At 43.6% G+C, this 20,543-nt stretch overlaps 1 protein-coding gene across 1 annotated transcript in view; it reads left to right on the plus strand.

The window, feature by feature from the left end:
• The window catches only part of ACADSB (acyl-CoA dehydrogenase short/branched chain), a gene marked incomplete at both ends in the record, with an annotated part of 46,252 nt that extends 32,581 nt beyond the window's left edge, over positions 1-13,671 (plus strand). The window contains 6 exons of the mRNA XM_080693716.1: positions 934-1,059; positions 3,311-3,403; positions 7,148-7,237; positions 10,481-10,618; positions 12,811-12,910; positions 13,601-13,671. Coding sequence (XP_080549842.1) covers positions 934-1,059; positions 3,311-3,403; positions 7,148-7,237; positions 10,481-10,618; positions 12,811-12,910; positions 13,601-13,671 — 618 coding nt within the window. The remainder of the gene's footprint in view (positions 1-933; positions 1,060-3,310; positions 3,404-7,147; positions 7,238-10,480; positions 10,619-12,810; positions 12,911-13,600) is intronic.
• Positions 13,672-20,543: the final 6,872 nt, after the last annotated feature.

Consider the following 20,543-nt stretch of genomic DNA (forward strand, 5'->3'; position numbering starts at 1 on the left):
CTCATAAAGAAATTTTTTAGCTGGGGTGGTGTTATATGCCTGTGATTCCAGTATTTGGGAGGCTGAGACTAAAGGATCATAGTTCAAAGACAGCCTCAGCAACTTAACCCTGTTTCAAAATAAAAAATAATAGGTCTGGAAGTATGGCTCAGAGATAAAATACCACCACTACCCCTTGGGTTCAATCCCCAGTCGCCCCCCCAAAAATGGAAATGGCTGGGGGTTATAGCTCAGTGGTAAAGCACTTTTGGATTCAATTCCCAGTACAGAAAAACAAAACAAAACAAAAAATCATTCATTTGGAAATACATATATAGCAAAATGCTAAATATATTTTATTTTTTGTCTTTTCACTAATGTAACATTTAGTTGAATTAAATTATGAAAACTGCTGGACGTGGTGGCACACACTTCATTCAAGAGGCTGAGACAGGCAATTGTGGTTCACAGACAGCCTCAGCTACTTAGTGAGGCCCTTTCCAACTCAGTGAGACCCTGTTTCAAAATAAAGAACAAAAAATAGGGCTGGGGGTGTAGCTCCGTGGTAGAATGCCCCTGGGTTCCATCCCCAGCACTGCAAAAAAAAGAAAAGAAAAAAAGAAAAAACATTGTGAAAACTTGGAGATGTTTAAAAAGTTAAATTTAAAATATGGGATTCTTCTGATCATATAGTATCTTATTATAACAATAATTTTACTATTCATTATGGTTTCTGAAGAAGTGAACGGTAAGCTCCTTGATTTTTGCGTCTAGTCCCCCACTCATTTTTGTTTAATAATATACACATTATAATTCAGCGCCTTTACTATTTATACTAAAGCCCACTGTTGATTTTTTGTTTACTTTGAACACTTCATAAATTAGCTAGGAATTTTATAGGAGGTCCGGAGTTTTATAACTTCACGTGGCAATTGCATTTTCAATCTGTTTCAGGGATACAAAGGAATCACCTGCTTCCTAGTAGATCGTGACACCGAAGGCCTCCAGATAGGGAAAGCAGAGAACAAAATGGGGATCCGGGCTTCCTCCACTTGCCCGCTAACGTTTGAAAATGTCAAGGTGGGTGTTGTAGACTAACCAGTAAACGACTGATGTGAACCACAGGAGGTGTGCAAGAGGGTGTCAGAATACACAGGCAGAGTGCAAGGTGTCAGAATACACAGGCGGTATGCAAGAGGGGGTCAGAATACACAGAAAGTGTGCAAGAGTGTCAGAATACACAGGAAGCATGCAGGAGGGGGTCAGAATACACAGGCAGTGTGCAAGGTGTCAGAATACACAGGAAGTGTTCAGGAGGGGTCAGAATACACAGGTGGTATGCAAGGTGTCAGAATACACAGGTGGTATGCAAGAGGGGGTCAGAATATTTGAAGTGTGCAAGAATGTCAGAATACACAGGAAGCATGCAGGAGGGGGTCAGAATACACAGGCGGCGTACAAGGTGTCAGAATACACAGGCGTGCAGGAGGGGGTCAGAATACACAGGCATGCAGAGGGTGTCAGAATACACAGGCGGTGTGCAAGAGGGGTGTCAATACACAGGCTGTGTGAAGAGGGAGCCAGAATACACAGGCAGTATGCAAGAGAGGGGTCAGAATACACAGGTGGTGAACAAAAGGGGTGTCAGAATACACAGGTGGTGTGCAGGAGGGGGTCCAAATACACAGGCGGTGTGCAGGAGGAGGTCAGAATACTGGGTGGTGATAAACACACGCAGAAGAGAACTTTGTGCAGTCCCAACCCGTGCCGAGGACAAGTCACAGCAGTTTAGGCCAGAGCGGAAGCCCCATGCCCGGCAGCTGGCCTTGAGAGCACATGCCAGGAATTCATCTGCTGTATTTTCTAACTTGCGTACTTCTGAAATAGTTGTACTTGATGAAACTGGTACTTAGGAACCAACAAGGCTTCAGAGAAGGAAGTCTGGTGGCCGTACACCTAAGGCCACAAGATGGGGATGCTGCTCAGTGAGAGTGGAGAGCAACCGGGCAGCACCCCACAAAGCGCGGCTGCAGAATGAAGCCCAGAGCTGTCTCTGGTGGCTGGCCTGAGTTCCCCGGCGCAGAGTGCGGCTGGATCTTTGTGCGCATGTGCGTGTGGAAGGGCGCAGGAACTGTTTACAGCCTTCGCTTGGTTCTCGCTGCTCCCCCCACCTGACGTCCCGCCTGCGTGCCCCTTTCTCCGCTGCCCTCGCCCTGCCACCCGTAGTATAAAGCTAAGTATTTGTATTGTTTCTAGTCTTAATTTTTTTAATTACAAAGAAACATTTTAGTCTGTTTCCTCTTCCTTCTTCCTTTCTCTTGTGAGACACGTCTACATACGCTCTTCAGTTGACTTTTACTTATTTATTTTTGGTACTGGGGATTGAACTCAGGGACCTTCTACCTTTGAGCTACACCCCCAGCCCTATTTTTTTTTATTCTTTATTTTGCAACAGGGTCTCAGTGAGTTGCAAAGGGCCCCACTAAGTAGATGAGGTTGTCTGCGAACTGCGATCCTCCCGCCTCAGCCTCCCAAGAGCTGGGATTACGAGCGTGCGCCACAATCCCGGCTCTCATTGGACTCATAAGAATGAATCGCAGAAGAGAAGAAGAAGAAAGGCTGACTCCTCTCGCTTTTGCAAGTTCTTCATGTTTTCTGTAGTTCTGGTTGTGTTATCTTACAGTATTTGCATACAGATAAGAATGGGGAAAATTGTTATTCACTTATGTTATTGACAGGCTATTTTTTTTAGATTCATTCATTCATTGAACAGATTGTGCTAGGCTCTGGACCATGCAATAGTGAGCTCCACGGTCTTGGGTCAGTCTGCATGGTGGTGCGCTCCTAACCCCACTCTTTAGGAGGCTGAAACAAGAACATTACATGTCTGAGGCCAGCCTCAGCAACTCAGTGAGGTCCTCAACAATTTAGCAAGGCCCCCTGTCAAAATAAAAATTAAACCGATCGTGGTGGCGCACGCTTGTTATCCTAACATTTGGGAGGCTGAGACAGAAGGATTGTGGTTCGCAGACAGCCTCAGCTACTTCGTGGGGCCCTGTGCAACTCAGTGAGATGCTGTTTCAAAATAAGGAATAAAAATAGGGCTGGGAGGTGTAGCTCGGAGGTAGAATGCCCCTGGGTTCCATCCCCAGTACCTCAAAATAATAATAATAATAATAATAATAATAATAATAATAATAATAATAATAATAATCTGGAGATGTAGAAGCTCCCTGGGTTCCATCCCCAATATAAAAAAAAAAGTACATATGTAATGAAAACAGATTATGTCAAATTAAATTGAAAAGTAAGTGCACATTTGTATTTTCAGGTTCCAGAAGCCAATGTCTTGGGACAAGTCGGACAGGGCTATAAGTACGCCATAGGAAGCCTTAATGAAGGTAGAGTAGGAATTGCTGCACAGGTAAGTGGAGAAAGCTCTTCCACATTAAAATGCGAAAAAGAAATGCGGTCAAAGCACTTAGTACTTAGAAGATTTTGAACACAAGATGGCGCCCTTCCCCTATATACGTGAAAGAATGGCTTATTCCTTCAAATTCCACTTTGGCCAGTTATATAAATATCCAGAGAACCAAACAATGCCTTCATGACAACAGTTTTTCTGTTTTGAGAACATTAAAGTATTACATAATACATGGACCAGTAACTTCTAAAATGAATTACAAATATGGCATTTTTTAAAAATGCCATCCTTTTCAAAGCATGAAATTAATCCTGGAAGAAATGTTTTAAAGACAACTTTTTCTCTTGTGTAAGGGTCTCTGGCTTATAGGTGATAAAAGCTCTATGGCTTAGTATTTTGCCTGTTTGAAACTCAAGCAATTTTTTGTGGCACATGAAATAAAATAGCTCCAATTAAATAGAAATGTAAGATGAAAACAATTCAATTTGTTAACCAAATTTGCCCTTTAGGATATATACTACATTTTTTATTAAATGAGCTCACTTATTTTTTAGATTAACAAAATAAAGAAAGTATTTGGCTTTATTAAACAGTATTTTACTTTTGTATAATATGTCTGTTTATTTTTAATCAGTATCTAAAAATCAAGAGCTTGTAGCTTTGAGATTTTGATGCAAATTGATATATTACAGATTTTTTCTTCTGCTATTATTATTTTTTTTCTTTTTTCTTTTTTTTTTTTGCCAGTCTAGGGATGGAACCCAGAGGCATTCTACCTCCAAGCTACACCCCCTGCCCAATTTTTTATTCTTTATTTTGAAATAGGGTCTCACTGAGGTGCAAAGAGCCTCACTAAGTAGCTGAGGTTGTCCACGAACCGCGATCCTCCAGTCTCAGCCTCCCAAATGCTGGGATTAGAAGCATGTGCCACCACACCCGGCCTTTTCTAACTAATTTGTGTGTGTGTGTGTGTGTGTGTGTGTGTGTGTGTGTCTGTGGTGTGTGTGTGTGTGCGTGCGCCTTGAGAATGCTAACTATGTACTTTACCACCGAGCTTCACCCCCAGCCCAACAAACTAGTCTTCAAATCTAAACTTGACCTAGGAGCTGGGCATGGTGGTACAATCCTGTAATACCAGTACTTGGGAGGCTGAGACAGGAGGGTCATAGGTTCAAGGCCAGCCTCAGCAACTAAAGCAAGACCCTCAGAAACCTAATGAGACCCTGTTTCAAAATAAAAAATAAAAAGGGCTAGGGCTTTAGCTCAGAGGTAGAATACCCCTGGGCTTAATCCCAGTGCCAAACACACACACACGCGCACACACACATAAAACTTTACCTAGGTTTCCCACAAAGTAGATAATACATGAAGAGTACTGGAATAGCAATCCTTTTTAAAGTTTTTCTGCGATTTAACTTCATCAAATATGGCATTAAAAACTACAGCACTGGACCTCATTGTTCCCAGACATATAAATAATAGAGATGTTCGGGCAGTAAAATACGCGGCATGGGCTTTAGTCTAATTACTCCAAGTTACCTTATAACCTAATTAAAAGTTAAGGTCAGGTAGTTATTGCCTTTCGGCAGATGGCTTTTAGAGGAAGAAGACATGTCAAAGCGTGAACTCAAGTCATCTGTCCTCAGAATCCCCCACTTGGAGAGATGTGAGTCTTCAGTACTTACGGAAATGTTTTACTGAGATGGAAAATCCTATTTTGATTGACAGTCTTTATGCCATTATATGCCATTTTTATATCATTTAAACTTTAGTTATAAGGACATCATCTTATGGCCAGAAGTACAGTGAACCTGCTGCCTCCTTGAATTTGGAACTTGGGGGTTTTGCCCCTTTAATTTTTTACATAATTGTGTGTTCTCCAGGGGGTTCAAAATAAAGGCTAAAAAGAAAATGTGAGTCAGACATGGTGGTGCATGCCTGTAATCCCAGTACTTGAAAGGCTAAGATAGGAGGATTTCAGGCTTGAGACCAGCCTCAGCAACTTGGTGAGACTGTTTCCAAAACAAAAAATAGACAAGAGTGTAGATCAGAGATGGAATGCCCCTGGGTGTAATCCCTAGTACCATAATTAAAAAAAAATATTAGTGAGCACTAGTGAAATATTGGTGTGTATGGGCATTTCCCCCAAAATCAGTTAATGAATTTATTTATTTACTTATTTATTTTGACAGTAGGAATTGAACCAAAGGGCATTCTACCTATCTCCCAGTTTGTTTTTTTTTTAAACAGTCTCACTAAGTTGCTAAGGTCTTACTGGGTTTCTGAGGCTATGCTATAATCCGAGATCCTCCTGTCTCAGCCTCCCTAATACTGGTTTTCCCAAAAAACTTTAACTTTTTTTTTGTTTTTCTAAAACATAGAAAGATTATGTCCAACATAGTTTGACATAATTAGATAGTTATTTAATAGTTGCATAATGTTGACATTTAGAAACCATGCCTAGCTGGGCGTGGTGGGCACGCTTGTAATCCCCCCACTTGTGGGGATTACAAGGAGACAAGGAGACAAGGAGGATGGCACAGGTTCGAAGGCAGCCTCTGCTACTTAGTGAGGCGCTCAGCAACTTGGTGAGATCCTGTTTCCAAATAAATTATAAATAGGGATGGAGTGTAGCCCAGAGGTAGAATGCCCCTGGGTTCCATCTGTAGTACCTCAAGAAAAAGAAAAAGAAAAAAAAATCATTTAAACCTAAGCTTAAATGGTTTCATAGATACAGAAACTGATCAGCAGTGACACAGCTCAACCACAGCTAGCTGTTATCACGTCCTTATTCCTCAAGCTTGTAAATTAGTATTTTTACCTGTCAGTTGCTCTCAACCTTTGCTGTGTGTTATATCACTCAAAGAGTTTTTAAAATGCTGATGTTCAGACCACACCTTCCCCACCCCTCTACCTCATAAGATTTGGATTCAGTTGTTATACCCAGGAATTTTTTTTTTTTCCCTGCACTGGGGATGGAACCCAGGGGCATTCCACCTCTGAGCTACACTCCCAGTCCTATTTTTTATTCCTTATTTTGAAACAGGGTCTCAATGAGTTGCAAAGGACCTCACTAAGTAGCTGAGGCTGGCCACGAACCACAGTCCTCCAGTCTCAGTCTCCCGAATGCTGGGATTACAAGCGTGCGCCACCACTCCCGGCTGGAATGGATATTTTTTAAATCAAGTTTCTCAGATGATTCTGATGTGATTGTAGGGTTGAGAAATGCTGTTCTCTTACAGTCTAATACCCCTTGCTGGAAACTGTGGTTAATCATAGGTAAAATGAACAGAAAGAAAGTTAAAATTACCTTTCCCCTTGGACTTCTAGAAGGACCGGAGGGGGCACTCTATATCATTGAGGCCAGTCCCGGGTGGGATTTCTGCAGCTTACTTTGTACCCAGAGAATCAGAACCTAAAGGAAAAGATTCCTCAGCAGTAGCCTTGTTGTGTGAATATAGCCATTCCCGGATATTTACTCTATGCTCAGATTAAATATACTCATATTTATATGAAATAACTCCAGATTTTCTCCCAGTTACTGGAAGTTCAATTCTACAAATACAGTAGATGAAGATGTGTAATTAACACACACCTCACTGCCTTGGGAGCCCGAGTTCTTCCCCTACCTCAGTTATTCAAATTCCCTGTAAAAGGAATCTACAACTTGGATAACCAGAACCATAAACTCATAACAAGATGAGAAATACTGATCTTCTGTTGTTTGTTTTTTGTTTTTAACAGATGCTGGGACTTGCCCAAGGATGTTTTGACTACACAATTCCATACATTAAAGAAAGAATACAATTTGGCAAAAGAATATTTGATTTTCAGGTATATAATTAGGCTCTTTCACCAGGCATGGTGGTGCACACCTATAATCCCAGTATTTGGAAGACTAAGACAGAAGGATCGCAAGTTCAAGACCAGCTTCAGCAACTTAAGTGACACTCTTAGCAACCTAGTGAGACCCTGTTTTAAAATAATAAAAAAAAAAGGACCGGGACTATAGCCCAGAGGTTGAAGGCTTCTGGGTTCAATCCCCAATACCACACACACACAAAGAAAAAATAGTAATAACCAAGGCCTTTCCATCGTCCTGACTTTCCCCTCCTCCAGTTAATAAAGAGCGCTGCTAAAAAGCCATGGAGGGACGCTGTAGAGGGGGTTCTACAGCAAGCGCGGGAGGGAGAGGGCGAGGTCTCAGGGCGCACACTTGTGAATGTGCTCGTTTTCTCCAAGGGCAGATCCATAGTCCTTGAGGCCCAGCTGTGGTGGGATTTGGGGTCCAGGATGTCTTGGTAGGCACTGCAGAGCTGTCTCCTCCCTGCTTTTATTTTTATTTGTGGTACTGGGGACAGAACCCAGGGGCATTCTACCTCCAAACGTTACCCCCAGCCCTATTTTTTATTCTTTATTTTGAAACAGGGTCTCACTGAGTTGCAGAGGGCCTCACTAAGGAGCTGAGGCTGGCTGCGAACCACGATCCTCCTGTCTCGCCTCCCAAATGCTGGGATTCCAAGCGTGGGCCACCACGCTGGCTCCTCACTGCTTTTAAGTCCAGGGGGTGGAGTCTGGAGTCAGACTTCCTGGGTTCAAATCCTAGTTCATTTATTTATTTATTTATTTATTTATTTATTTTTTATTTTTTTTGGTGGTACTGGGGTTCCTGGAAGCCCTTCTACCTCCGGGCTACACTCCCAGACCTATTTTTACATTTTTATTTGGAAACAGGGTCTCCTGAGCCAGCGCGCACGGCTGGCTCTGAACCTGCGCGATCCTCCTGTCTCTGCCTCCCAAGTGCAGGGATTACAAGCGTGCGCCACCACGCCCGGCTAAATCCTAGTTATTTTATTTACAGGTTGAGTATCACTTTCTCTGAAGTGCTTGGGACCAGAAGTAGTTTTGACGTTAGATGTTTTTAGATTTTTTTTTTTTTCCGGTGGTACTGGGGTTTATGGAAGCCCTTCTACCTCCGGGCTACACTCCCAGACCTATTTTTTATACTTTTTTATTTGGAAACAGGGTCTCTTAAGCCAGCATGGCTGGCTTCCAACCTGTGCGATCCTCCTGTCTCCGCCTCCCAAGCGCGGGAATTACAAGCGTGCGCCACCACGCCCGGCTGTTTTTAGATTTTGTAATATTTACATAGACATAATGAGATATCTCAAGAATGGGACCCATGTGTAGAAATCCATTTATGTTGCATATACACCTTATCCACATAGCCTAAAGGTGGTTTATGTAATATTTTTAATGTTTCATGTTGTGGAATTTTTCACTCATGGCATCACATTGGCACTCAGAGATTTTGGGTCTGGAGCATTGGGGATTTCAGATTTTAAGACTGGGATGCTTAGCCTCCCTTGGTTTAGGCCTTGATCTCTCAAATCCTCAACTACCTCATCTATAAAATAAAAATAGTACGCTAGGACCCATCCTATTTTATTTTATTTTGTGGGGGGGGGGGTGCTAGGGATTGAACCCAGTGGTATTCTATCTCTGAGCTATATTCCCAGACCTTTTTGGTTTTTTTTGAAAACAAGTTCTTATGAAGTTGCTGAGAGCCTTACTAAATTGCTGAGAATGGCTTCACACCTGTGGTCCTCCTGTCTCAGCCTCCTGAGTACTAGGATTACAGGCATCTGCCACCATGCCCACCCATCGTATTTTAAATTAGGTGTGCATAAAGTGTTTAGCAAACTACACGGTTATAACAAGGGCTCAGTACGTGGCAACGCTTGCTTCGGGCTCCTCCATCAGACCAGGCCCTGAGCTAATCCTCAGAGATTTGACACACCCGTCTTCCAGGTGATGCAGTGTGTTCTCAAATGCAAATGAGCTGTTTTTAGCCAAGCATTTGGGAAATACTGGACTGGTCCACTGAGGTGAGTTCTCAGAGCGCCCCAGGCAAACGGACTCCTTGATGGCAAGGTATTCTTGTCTACACTGAGGTCTTTGCCAGGGCAGGGCCCCCAGAGTAGCATTTGCCAAGCCTTTTAGGCAGCCTGCAATGTGTCACCTAAAATTCCAGAAAAATGACTGTATGTGGTTACAAACCCTCCCTTTAAGCATCTCTCAGCTCCAGGTACATTTTCTTACTATACTAATGGCTCTACTGTGCTGCATTTTCAGGTTTATAATGACTAGACATCCTGTCAGCCCACTCACATCACACACGTGTAGAGATGTAGGCTGTCATCCTCGTCCTGTGCGCAGGAAATGGAAGAAGCACTTGGAGGCTGGGTTCTCAAGGTCCTAGAGATAGTGTGGTGCCACGATTGGAGCTTTTGTCTTGGCGTGTGTGTGTGTGTGTGTGTGTGTGTGTGTGTGTGTGTGTGTGGTATTGGGATGGAACCCAGGATATTCTATCTTTGAGTTACACTCCAGCCCTATTTTTAATTCTTTATTTTGAAACAAGGTCTCACTAAGTTGCAGAGGGCCTCACTAAGTAGCTGAGGCTGTCTGTGAACCCATGCTCCTCCTGTCTCAGCCTCCCCAGTACTGGGATTACAAGCGTGCGCCACCACGCCTGGCCAAAGGAATTGGTTTCTATTCCTGGGTATTGTAGTAGAGTCTCATTCATAAAGTTAGTTGAAGGAAAAAAGTCAGTTCTTCCAATACTTCTTCATTACTTTGCAAATAACAACTTCCAATGCCTTGAGGCCACATGCAAAAATTAGAATTTTCTTAATTCTAGCAAATAACATATTCAAAATTCTATTGTCCTGGGTTTTAGTTTAAACTCATTTTGATCATAAAGAAAGTTGAAAATAATTATTAAATATAACATCCAAATGTTTAAACTTGACTGTATGGTAAGTTATGATTTATATCATAACAATTATAAAGAATTACAGGAACTTTGAGATCTTTCTAAGAAGAGAGAACCCAAAATTTCTATGTAGAGCCTTAATTACATTTTCAGATCTCAGATTTTAAAATATTTAAATGAAATGAGTGTGAATTTTTTTGGGGGGGCACATTTTGTCTGTCATTGTTATATATATGAAAGAACTTAACTATAAGCTGTGTCTTAAAAATAATAATTCTCTGTCTTGTGCCTAAATGTTATAGGGGCTTCAACACCAAGTGGCCCAGGTGGCCACCCAGCTGGAAGCTACCAGATTACTAATATACAACGCTGCCAGGCTCGTAGAAGCTGGAAGGCCATTCATCAAAGAAGCATCCATGGCCAAATACTATGCAGCAGAGGTAAAAAAAAAAAAAAAAAAAAAAAAAAAAGGAATGTGTTTATCAGCCTTGTCACTTAGCGGTGTTGGTTGAACTTGGGACTTTTTCAAGTAAGCAACCCAGACTTTTCAGTTCTTAGAGTAGAAAAGTGACATCAAGCTGCTATGAGAAACATGGTTTGATTCTGTGGGGTCTCTGTGTTTTCATGAGTGGCCTGGTCCACATAGGTCACCCAGTAAGTCCAGGGAGGAACCTCCTCTGAATGAGGGTCTCAGAACTGGGCGAAGCAAACTCCTGGGAAATGAGGTGTTCATAATATGAGCAACGGAGCCATAAACCCCAATGAAAGATTGTCTGTGCGTCCAGTCCTTTCAGCTCAGGTGTGTGCAGTCTCCCTTCAACAAACTAGATCTTGGCTGGAGAAATTAACCAAATCACCGGCAGCGGTTTCCCAGCCTCCACAACATGTCTGACCCATTCCATGTCTTTAAATATTCATTTAGCTTCTCCAACCCCTAAATTTAATCTCCTACCTCAACCTACCTTGGGAGTTCCAACTAATGTATCTGCCCTCTGACTGACCTGTCCACCCAGTGCACAGTCAGAAACCTTAGTGTATCTTCACGCCCCCTCTCCTTTGTCCCCACTCTCAGTTCTTATAGCTCCTACCCTCAGAAGATTTCCTGAATGTATTTTTCTTTCTCTCCTACCACTTATCCATCCAAGATGTATCCTTCCTCTCCCTCCCCCCCTCTCTCTATATATAATATTTCTCTCTCTTTCTCTTTCTTTCTTTTTCCCCCCAATTCTGGGGATCTAACTTAGGGCCTTGTTCATGCCTGGCAAGCATTCCCCCCTGAGCTATATCCCCAGCCCAGGATGTGTCTCCTGCCTGCTCCCATGGTCCCTGTTGCTGCCTCCAGCCCTCCAGCCCAGTCTCTCACTTTTCAACGGGTCCAGGAGGTCATGTCACCCTCCAACTTTAAACTCTTCTTTGGCTTCTCACAACCAATATTTTTTTTATTAGTTTCCTATCACCACTCTTCCAAATAACCAAAACTTTAATGGCCTAAAACAATGTAATTTTATTATCTCCCACTTTGGAAGCTGAGAAATCTGAAATGGATCCTACTGGCAGATGAAACTAAGGTGCTGGGAAGGCTATCTCTCCAGAGGCTCTACAGGGGACTCCGACTGCAGCTCCTACAAGCTGCTCACATTCCTTGAAGACTGGGAGCCTCTTCCTCCATCCTGCGGCCCACAGTGCAGCATGATCCAGTCTCTCTCTGGCTCTTGCCTTGGTCACATTGCCTTCAGTGACTAACTTTCCTGCCTCCTTCTGTCCCTTATAAGGACCCTTGTGATTACACAGGACCTAGATAATCCATAGAAACTGCCCATCTCAAGGCGCTTAACTTAGTCACAGTGCAAAGCCCTATTGCTGTAGAAGTTAGCACCTTCAGTTCCTGGGGATTGGCTCTGGACAACCTTGAGGGGCAGCACCAGTAGCCACAGTCACCCTGACCCCAGCCACCAGCTGTCTCCCAGGTCCCTGAGGCTGACGAGCTTCTTCCCCCTTTGGGACCTTTGCATATATTGTTCCTTGGCTGAAAATACTCCTGACTCATCCTGTAGGTCTCCAACTATTTCCTCAAATACCCCACCATCTAAATCACATCAGCTTTCCCAGAAAGTTCCTCTTTTGCCCTGGATGTTTACCAGTTTCTGTGCTTTTTGATTTAATATCTTTTCTAAATAACCATGAAGACCAAAGGGGCAATGACTGCCCACCCCTCCACCACCATTGTATACCATGGGCTGCCAGAGGGTACAGCGTAAAGAACGAATACCCTTGGCAAATATTTGCTAATAAAGGATACCTGTTGGTATGCACATGGGTGTCAACAGTTCTCTGGGTTTCTGGGCTGGGGTGTAGCTCGGTGGTAGAGCGCTTGCCTAGTGTGCACAGGCTCTGCTCTGGGCTCAGTCACCAGCACGGCGAAAAACAAAAACACCAAGACCCTGATTTTCTTAAGCTAAAAGAAATGTTATAAACCAGTAGGGTATTTTACAGAAATGGCATAGAGTGTGGCACTAAAGAGACAAGTGCTTTTGAAATAACTCCAGAGTTCCAGTTGCTAGTAACAGTAAACCCACATTGCTACAAGTGTCTGCACAGAAGTGCTACATCGCTTGTTGCTTGGTTTTGGTAGATTGCTGGGCTGACGACTAGTAAATGTATGGACTGGATGGGAGGAGTAGGCTACACCAAAGAATACCCTGTGGAGAAATACTACCGAGATGCAAAGATTGGTAAGTGCAGTTTTTTATGTTTTATTTTGTTTTGTTTTCTTTGCCACTGTAGGTATTTGGTGTATTGTATTTGATGATTTTATGATGCTGGTACTGAGGCAGAGGTAATTTTAATCTCTTCAGTTTGTATTTAATGGTTCTCTTGTCATGACTGGATTTTATTTTCTCTACCTCTTCCTACCCAAAAGAATTGGATTTGTATTTTAAAAACATCAAATTGCTGTTTAAGATGCCTTAACAGGCCTTTTAGTAAAGCTGCAACAAAATCTACTTTTAATTTTTCTTCTTACTAAAATTGTTAATATTTATGGTTAGTGTGGTTCAATGCTGTTCTTTGAGGTATTGTTCTAATTTCAGAAGCTAAGAGCCTAATCAAGCCTGAGCAGTCCGGACCTCTACTTCCAAAAAGGAAAATAAGCGCAACAACCCCAAAGCCCCCGTCCTTGTAACATCTGCGCTTATGCATTGCAAGTTTAGGAGCCAGACTCCTTAGCTGCTCAAAGCTGATTCTGGACGTCTGTAAGCCAAACAGAAAATTGTCATCTCTTAGGATTACTTTGTCCAGTAGTTCCGTACTCCAGGGACATTGAATGATGTTAATAGTAGTTTTATAGTAAATGCAGAGGTAATGTTCTTAGAGCTGATTTCTAATAAACTCCTAATTGTTCCTTTTACTCCCTTTCATGTAAGGTACAATATATGAAGGAACTTCCAATATCCAGCTGAACACCATTGCAAAGCAGGTGAATCAGGAATACTGACGCCGTAGGACGGGGCCCTCCCCAGTGTCACTGGCCTGACATCTGAAGCTCTTGTGCCTTCCCGGGGCAGCCGGCTCCTCAGCGGGGACGTGTCCTGGGGAGGCCCTGGCCATGGTCCCCGGGCGTCGCCTTTTTTCTATTCTCTCCAGGCACAGGAGGTCATTTCTAAAATTTGGGAAGAAATGCACCTATATTTTCTTCAAAACTGGTTTTAAATTTCCATACATATTTATATCATCAGCCTGATTTCAGAGTATACAGAAGTCTCACTCCATCAACATTTGGAAAAAATGAAGACATTTGAAGTATTATTTCTAGAAATAGCTACTTTATATTCCTTCTAAATCTTTATAGCGTGGCATCAGTCGGAGAAACATTCGTTACAGTGGACAGTTTTTATTCAATACTTTATAGATTCAATTGTAAGTTGCTAAATGAGGTAGAAACAGAAATTTATTTGAAAAAAATATAAAACTTCTACTTCTAAATATCAAAGAGTAGGTGGAAAATACTGTAACTTTATAGGTCTTGTAATCTAAACAAAACATATTTTAGCCAAATCACTTGAATTGACCTCTAGAAAAGATGCATTTTATGATGGTTTCAGCAGGTCATTTTAAAAAAAAATGTCTCTGCATAGTTTCAACTATAAAGTTTAAATAATTTAATAATCTGAAAGTATTTAAAATTATAATACTCATCTTGCAGTATTTTTCAGTAGTGCAATTTCTCGCTGTGTCTTGACTGAATACTGTATGCTCAAACTTGATTATTGGGCTTCATCCTGAATAGCAATTAATTCAGAAATTGTGTTTTGGTTCAGCGATTCTCCAGAGAGATATTTTGCTCGCATAAGGAAGTATATCAAAATCTCATAAGGAATGGGGTGGGGGGGACAAGAGGGCTGCAGAGTTTGAAAACGCATGCTCAATACTAAAATAATTTTATATTTGGGAAGACAAAAATAAATCTCTTATTATACAATTCGAATGATGGGTAGGCAGAGCCCAGCGTAACGCGTAGCTGGCAATGCCTTTCCTTCAGTATTGGGGCTTCTCAGTCCAGAGGCGAAGCCCTTCCAGGTGCAGATCTTGAGTCCTCACAGGGGGCGTGGCAGAGGAGAAGTGGGAGTCTTACATTTTCTGAACCAAGGGGTGAGACATGAAAAATATTCCCAGCCTCTTGCAGTTGCTGAAAGTAAGCAGTGCTGTCAAGTGGGAAGCATTTTAGTACTTTAATGAGAGGAGAATGTTTATTAAGAAAACCTGACATTTTCTAAGTAATTTTGCTTTGCACATTCATGTTTATTGAATTAGATTAATTTCTACCATGCAAATCATAGTTAAATATTCAAAGTTGTGTAAAGACAATTGAAGTAGGAATTGCATTAAAATATGAGGAGGATACAAGGACAAATTTAGACCTTGGATCCAAAGAGATAGCGTCTACTTGACTTTCAAATCGGGACCCGATGAAAACCCCTTATCCAGTCCTTCAGAACAAAAAGACAGCGTAATCTGATGAAAAAGCAGAGATGGGTGAAAGGCGCTATGGGGTTTGGATGTCCTTAGTTTCTGTGATTATGTGAAAAGAGGGTAGACTTTACAGATAATGGAGAAGGAGCCAACATTAGTCAGCAGAATCCCGCCCTCTTCCTGTAGAATTAGAAACTCCTGGAAGCACAATAAGCCTCATACTCAAGTTTGCAGCATCAGAGAACCTCCCATGTACATCTGGGCTTAGAATGTGTACTTAATATGCATGTGTGTTCTACTTCTGTGTGTGTATTTTGTGTATGATCACAATTATATTATGTATTATAGATAATATATGCATTCTTTTATTAGTGAATCACTGTGTTATTTTACCAAAGAGGATGTGTGGGTTTTCCATGTTCTTCCTTTAAGCTGCATATTTCTTCTGATAACTATGACTTTGGAGTCATTAAAACTTTTTTTTGTGAGTGTGTGGTTCTGGGGATTGAAAGCAGGGGCATATTGCCTCTGAGCTACACCCCCAGCCCAACTTTTTATTCTTTATTTTGAAATAGGGTCTCACTGAGTTGCGGAGTGCCTCACTAAGTAGATGAGGCTGATCTCGAACCTGCAGTAATCCTTGTCTGGGATTATAGGTGTGCGCCACCACCAATCCTGGCTAAACTAAAACTTGGAACCTTTGTCTGAAAGTTTGAGTGTGATGGAGAACCAGCTGTTCACCTCTTGAGGCCTGTCGTAAATTTGAGGATTTGGCTGTCATGGAATGCAGAAGGTAGAGAAATATTTAACTAGATTTGTGTAGGTAGAGCTGGGCTCACCTCAGCTGCCACGTTAATATTATTAGAAATTTCATTTTACAACATGGAAAAGAATCAGTGTCAAATTATGGAAAGTTAAACCTAGAAAAACCTTAGATAACCATCCAGACAGTTTCCTTTTTTTTTTTTTTTTTTTTTTTTGGTGGTACTGGGGTTCCTGGAAGCCCTTCTACCTCCAGGCTACACTCCCAGACCTATTTTATGCTTTTTTTTTTTTAAATTTGGAAACAAGGTCTCTTAAACCAGCACGGCTGGCTTCGAACCTGCACGATCCTCCTATCTCCGCCTTCCAAGCATGGGGATTACAAGCGTGCGGGGATTACCATGCCCAGCCAGTTTCCTCATTTTAAGTGAAGAATCTAGCCAGTGGTGGAGCCAGGCATGGTGCCACACACTTGTAATTCCAGTACTTGGAATGTTGAGACAGGAGGATCGCAGGTTCAAGGACAGTCTCGGCAACTTAGTGAGGCCCTCCACAACTTAGTGAGATCTTATTTCAAAAAAATAAAACAGAACTGGGGGAATAATAATAATAATAATAATAATAATAATAATAATAATAAATAATGTTAAAGTGAAGGATCAGAGCTCAGAGTGGTGGCACATGCCTTTAATCCCAGGACTTGGTAGGCTGAGACAGGAGAATCAGAGGTTTAAAGCCAGCCTCCAAATTTAGTGAGGCTTTCCGAAAATTAGTGAGACCCTGTTTTAAAATTTTTTTAAAAAAGTCAGTCTGGGGGTATAGCTCAGAGGTAGAATGCCCCTGGGTTCATCTCTAATACCACAATACATACATACATACATACATACATACATACATACATACAATTAAAGGATCCAGCCGGGCATGGTGGCACATGCCTGTAATCCTAGTACTTGAGAGGCTGAGATAGGAGGCTCACAGATTTTGGATTTCATCCCTGTTATAATCCGTTGGTTTATTTTAGGGGTTTTTTTTTGTTTTGTTTTGTTTTTTTTTTTTTGCAGGTTTGGGGATGGAACCCAGGGGCATTTGACCTCTGAGCTACACCCTCTGCCCTATTTTTTATTCTTTATTTTTGAAACAGGGTCTCACTAAGTTGCGGGGGACCTCACTAAGTAGCTGAGGCTGTCCGTGAACCGCGATCCTCTGGTCTCAGCCTCCTGATTGCTGGGATTACGAGCCTGCGCCACCACACCTGGCTTTATATTAAGTTTGACTGATGAAGACCAAGCGTTTCAGAAGTGTTATGATTCACTGACGTCATCGCTCCCATGTATTATCACTTGCCAAAGGCACTGGCGTTTAGCAAACTCTTAGACCGTAGCTGGGATATCAAGTATGAAGATTATTTTGTATAATTATTTTAATTCTTAGTTATACAATACTTTAGTGGATATACGAATTGTAGCCCTGCTGGTGTGTTTATGCTGATCTTTCATAAAGTTAAAGTTTTATTTTCATGGTATATATTAGACTGCATTCATTGGTCCAAAATCAGTATTCTATGGAGAATGAAAACATAAATCACTAAATTAACTGGAGGTTTTTATTGCTCGAATAAAGCAAAATTGTTTGCTATATACTTTCAGATGAAGTAAGAAAATAATGTAATCTTCCTGCAAGATAGATACAACACCTTTGCTTACCAGGCCAATAGATTGCCTTTCTTGTAAGCCAATTTTTTTTTTATGCAGAGAACATAAGTTTATTTATTTATTTTTTTTAGGTTTCTTTTTTTTATTAATTTATTTTTTAAATTGGTGCATTGTAGTCATATATCAATCACATTGGAGTACAAGACTTGAGAGGATATACAAGCACACATCATCCAATTAGCCCTCCTCCAGCCCCCATCCCATTCCCTCCCCCTCCCTCCATCCCACGCTTCTTTGGTGATTTACTTTGATACATTTGTTTATGTACCTCCTGTGTTTTAAAGAGGCTCCGTCCTCCAGTATTACATACCCTCTGATTGGTCACATTAGTTGCTTCACTATAGGGCCCTTTCTATAGCTCAACCTCTTCCTGTTGCCCCTTTCCTCCTAGTTATTGCTGATTAAGAGAAGCGTCTGATTTATATTTTCTGCGATATTTCTCTGTGCATGCTGCGTTGCAAGTACCGATCCCACTCTTGATGGTCCCAGTAGTGGCCTGGCTACTCAGTGGACTGATCCAGACCTTGCTGGCTCAAGCAGCGGCCTTGCCTCATGGGAGGCCCCAGTTCTGGTCTCGCTGGCCCCTGCACCGGTCTAACCCCTAAGCTGGCTTTGGTCCCGGCCTTGGAGGCCGCAGGAGTGAACTTGTCTCACGCCAGGCTCCGATGCTGGCCATTGGCCCCTGCACCGGCCTAACCCCTTGGCAGAATTCCAATCCCGGCCTCGGAGGCCCCAGCACCGGCCTAGCCTCAAAGCAGGCTCCAATGCCGGCCTCGTTGGCCCCAGCACCGGCCTAACCCCTCGGCAGGTTCCGTTCCCGGGTTAGGAGGCCCCAGCACTGGCCATGTCTCACGGCAGGCTCCGATGCTGGCCTCGCCTCAGGGCAGGCTCCGATGCCGGCCTTGCTGGCCCCAGCACCGGTCTAGCCCTTCGGCAGGTTGTTATCCTGGCCTCGGAGGCCCCAGTACCGGCCTTGCCTCACGGCAGGCTCCGATGCCAGCCTCGCTGGCCCCAGCACCGGCCTAACCCCTCGACAGGCTCTTATCCCGGCCTCGGAGGTCCCAGTACCGGCCTTGCCTCACGGCAGGCTCCGATGCCAGCCTCACTGGCCCCAGCACCAGCCTAACCCCTCAGCAGGCTCTTATCCTGGCCTCGGAGGCCCCAGTACCGGCCTTGCCTCAAGGCAGGCTCCAATGCCGGCCTCGGAGGCCTCAGCACCGGCCTTGCCTCACGGCAGGCTCCAATGCCGGCCTTGCTGGCCCCAGCATCGGCCTCACCCTTCAGCAGGCTCCAATCCCGGCCTCGGAGGCCCCAGTACTGGCCTTGCCTCATGGCAGGCTCCGATGCCGGCCTCACTGGCCCCAGCACCAGCCAAACCCCTCGGCAGGCTCTTATCCTGGCCTCGGAGGCCCCAGTACCGGCCTTGCCTCAAGGCAGGCTCCAATCCCGGCCTCGGAGGCCTCAGCACCGGCCTTGCCTCACGGCAGGCTCCAATGCCGGCCTCGCTGGCCCCAGCATCGGCCTCACCCATCGGCAGGCTCCAATCCTGGCCTCGGAGGCCCCAGTACCGGCCTTGCCTCACGGCAGGCTCCGATGCCGGCCTCACTGGCCCCAGCACTGGCCAAACCCCTCGGCAGGCTCTTATCCTGGCCTCGGAGGCCCCAGTACCGGCCTTGCCTCACGTCAGGCTCCGATGCCGGCCTCACTGGCCCCAGCACCGGCCTAACCCCTCGGCAGGCTCTTATCCTGGCCTAGGAGGCCCCAGTACCGGCCTTGCCTCAAAGCAGGCTCCAATCCCAGCCTCGGAGGCCTCAGCACCGGCCTTGCCTCACGGCAGGCTCCAATGCCGGCCTCGCTGGCCCCAGCATCGGCCTCACCCCTCGGCAGGCTCCAATCCCGGCCTCGGAGGCCCCAGTACCGGCCTTGCCTCATGTTGTAAGCCAATTTTGTTTTCAGAGAAGAGGTCTTATAATGAAGTTCAAATTCATGATTTAAAGAAAAATTTGCTAGAGGACTCTTTTTTGTTTGTTTCATGGCAAACAATCATCTCTGGAGTATGGAGGTCACCTCTTTTGAGCACGTCCTCACAGTATAGATATCATCTGGCCTAAAATTCATGCCTGTGCTTGCAGTATTACTTTAGGATGTTTTGTATCATTGTATGTTTTACTTAGTGATACACTACAGTCTAAGCCAAAGAGATTTCAGCTTATCTGATCACCATTATTTTAGAAATCTAGATAACAGCCAGGCATGGTGGCACACACTTGTAATCCCAATACTTGGGAGGCTGAGACAAGGATTGCAGTTTTGAGGACAACTTCGGCAGCGCCCCTGAGTTCAATCCCCAGTACCACAAAAAAAGAAAAAGAAAAAAACAAAAGAAATCTAGACACCAGACCCTTGTTTTTCTTTCGTCATTAGTGACCATTGGAGTGGTTGCTACACCCCAGATCCTCTACTATGAGCTATCATGACAAAAATGCCCATCTCAGGGTCTTTTTTTCTGTTTTTATTTGTTTTTGTTTTATGTGTCCTCAGAAAAAGACTGAGTGGAACCCTCCCAAGGCTGGCCCTATACAGAAGTATTTCCTTGGATCCATTACAGTGATAACAAACTCTAATACCTCGAGCTTTACCATGTTCCACTTGGTTCTCTACTCTACATGTCACTCCACAGCAACCCAATGCAACCCAATGAGGGGGGTGCTTCTATCCCATCTACAGCAAAGAGCCCGGGGCACAGAGAAAGTAAGATGTTCATTGGTGCAGATCGGGAACGGGATTCAAACTCCTGCTGCCAGGCTGATGAAGACCCTCCTACTTCCATTCCTCTGGGTCTTTAAGACTTGTTTTCACCTCTCTCTCTCCTTTTTTTTTTTTTTTTTTTTTTTTGTTTGTGCATGTGTGTATGCAGTAC

This window comes from Muscardinus avellanarius (assembly GCF_963383645.1).
Source record: "Muscardinus avellanarius genome assembly, chromosome: 4".
Classification (NCBI taxonomy): Eukaryota; Metazoa; Chordata; class Mammalia; order Rodentia; family Gliridae; genus Muscardinus; species Muscardinus avellanarius.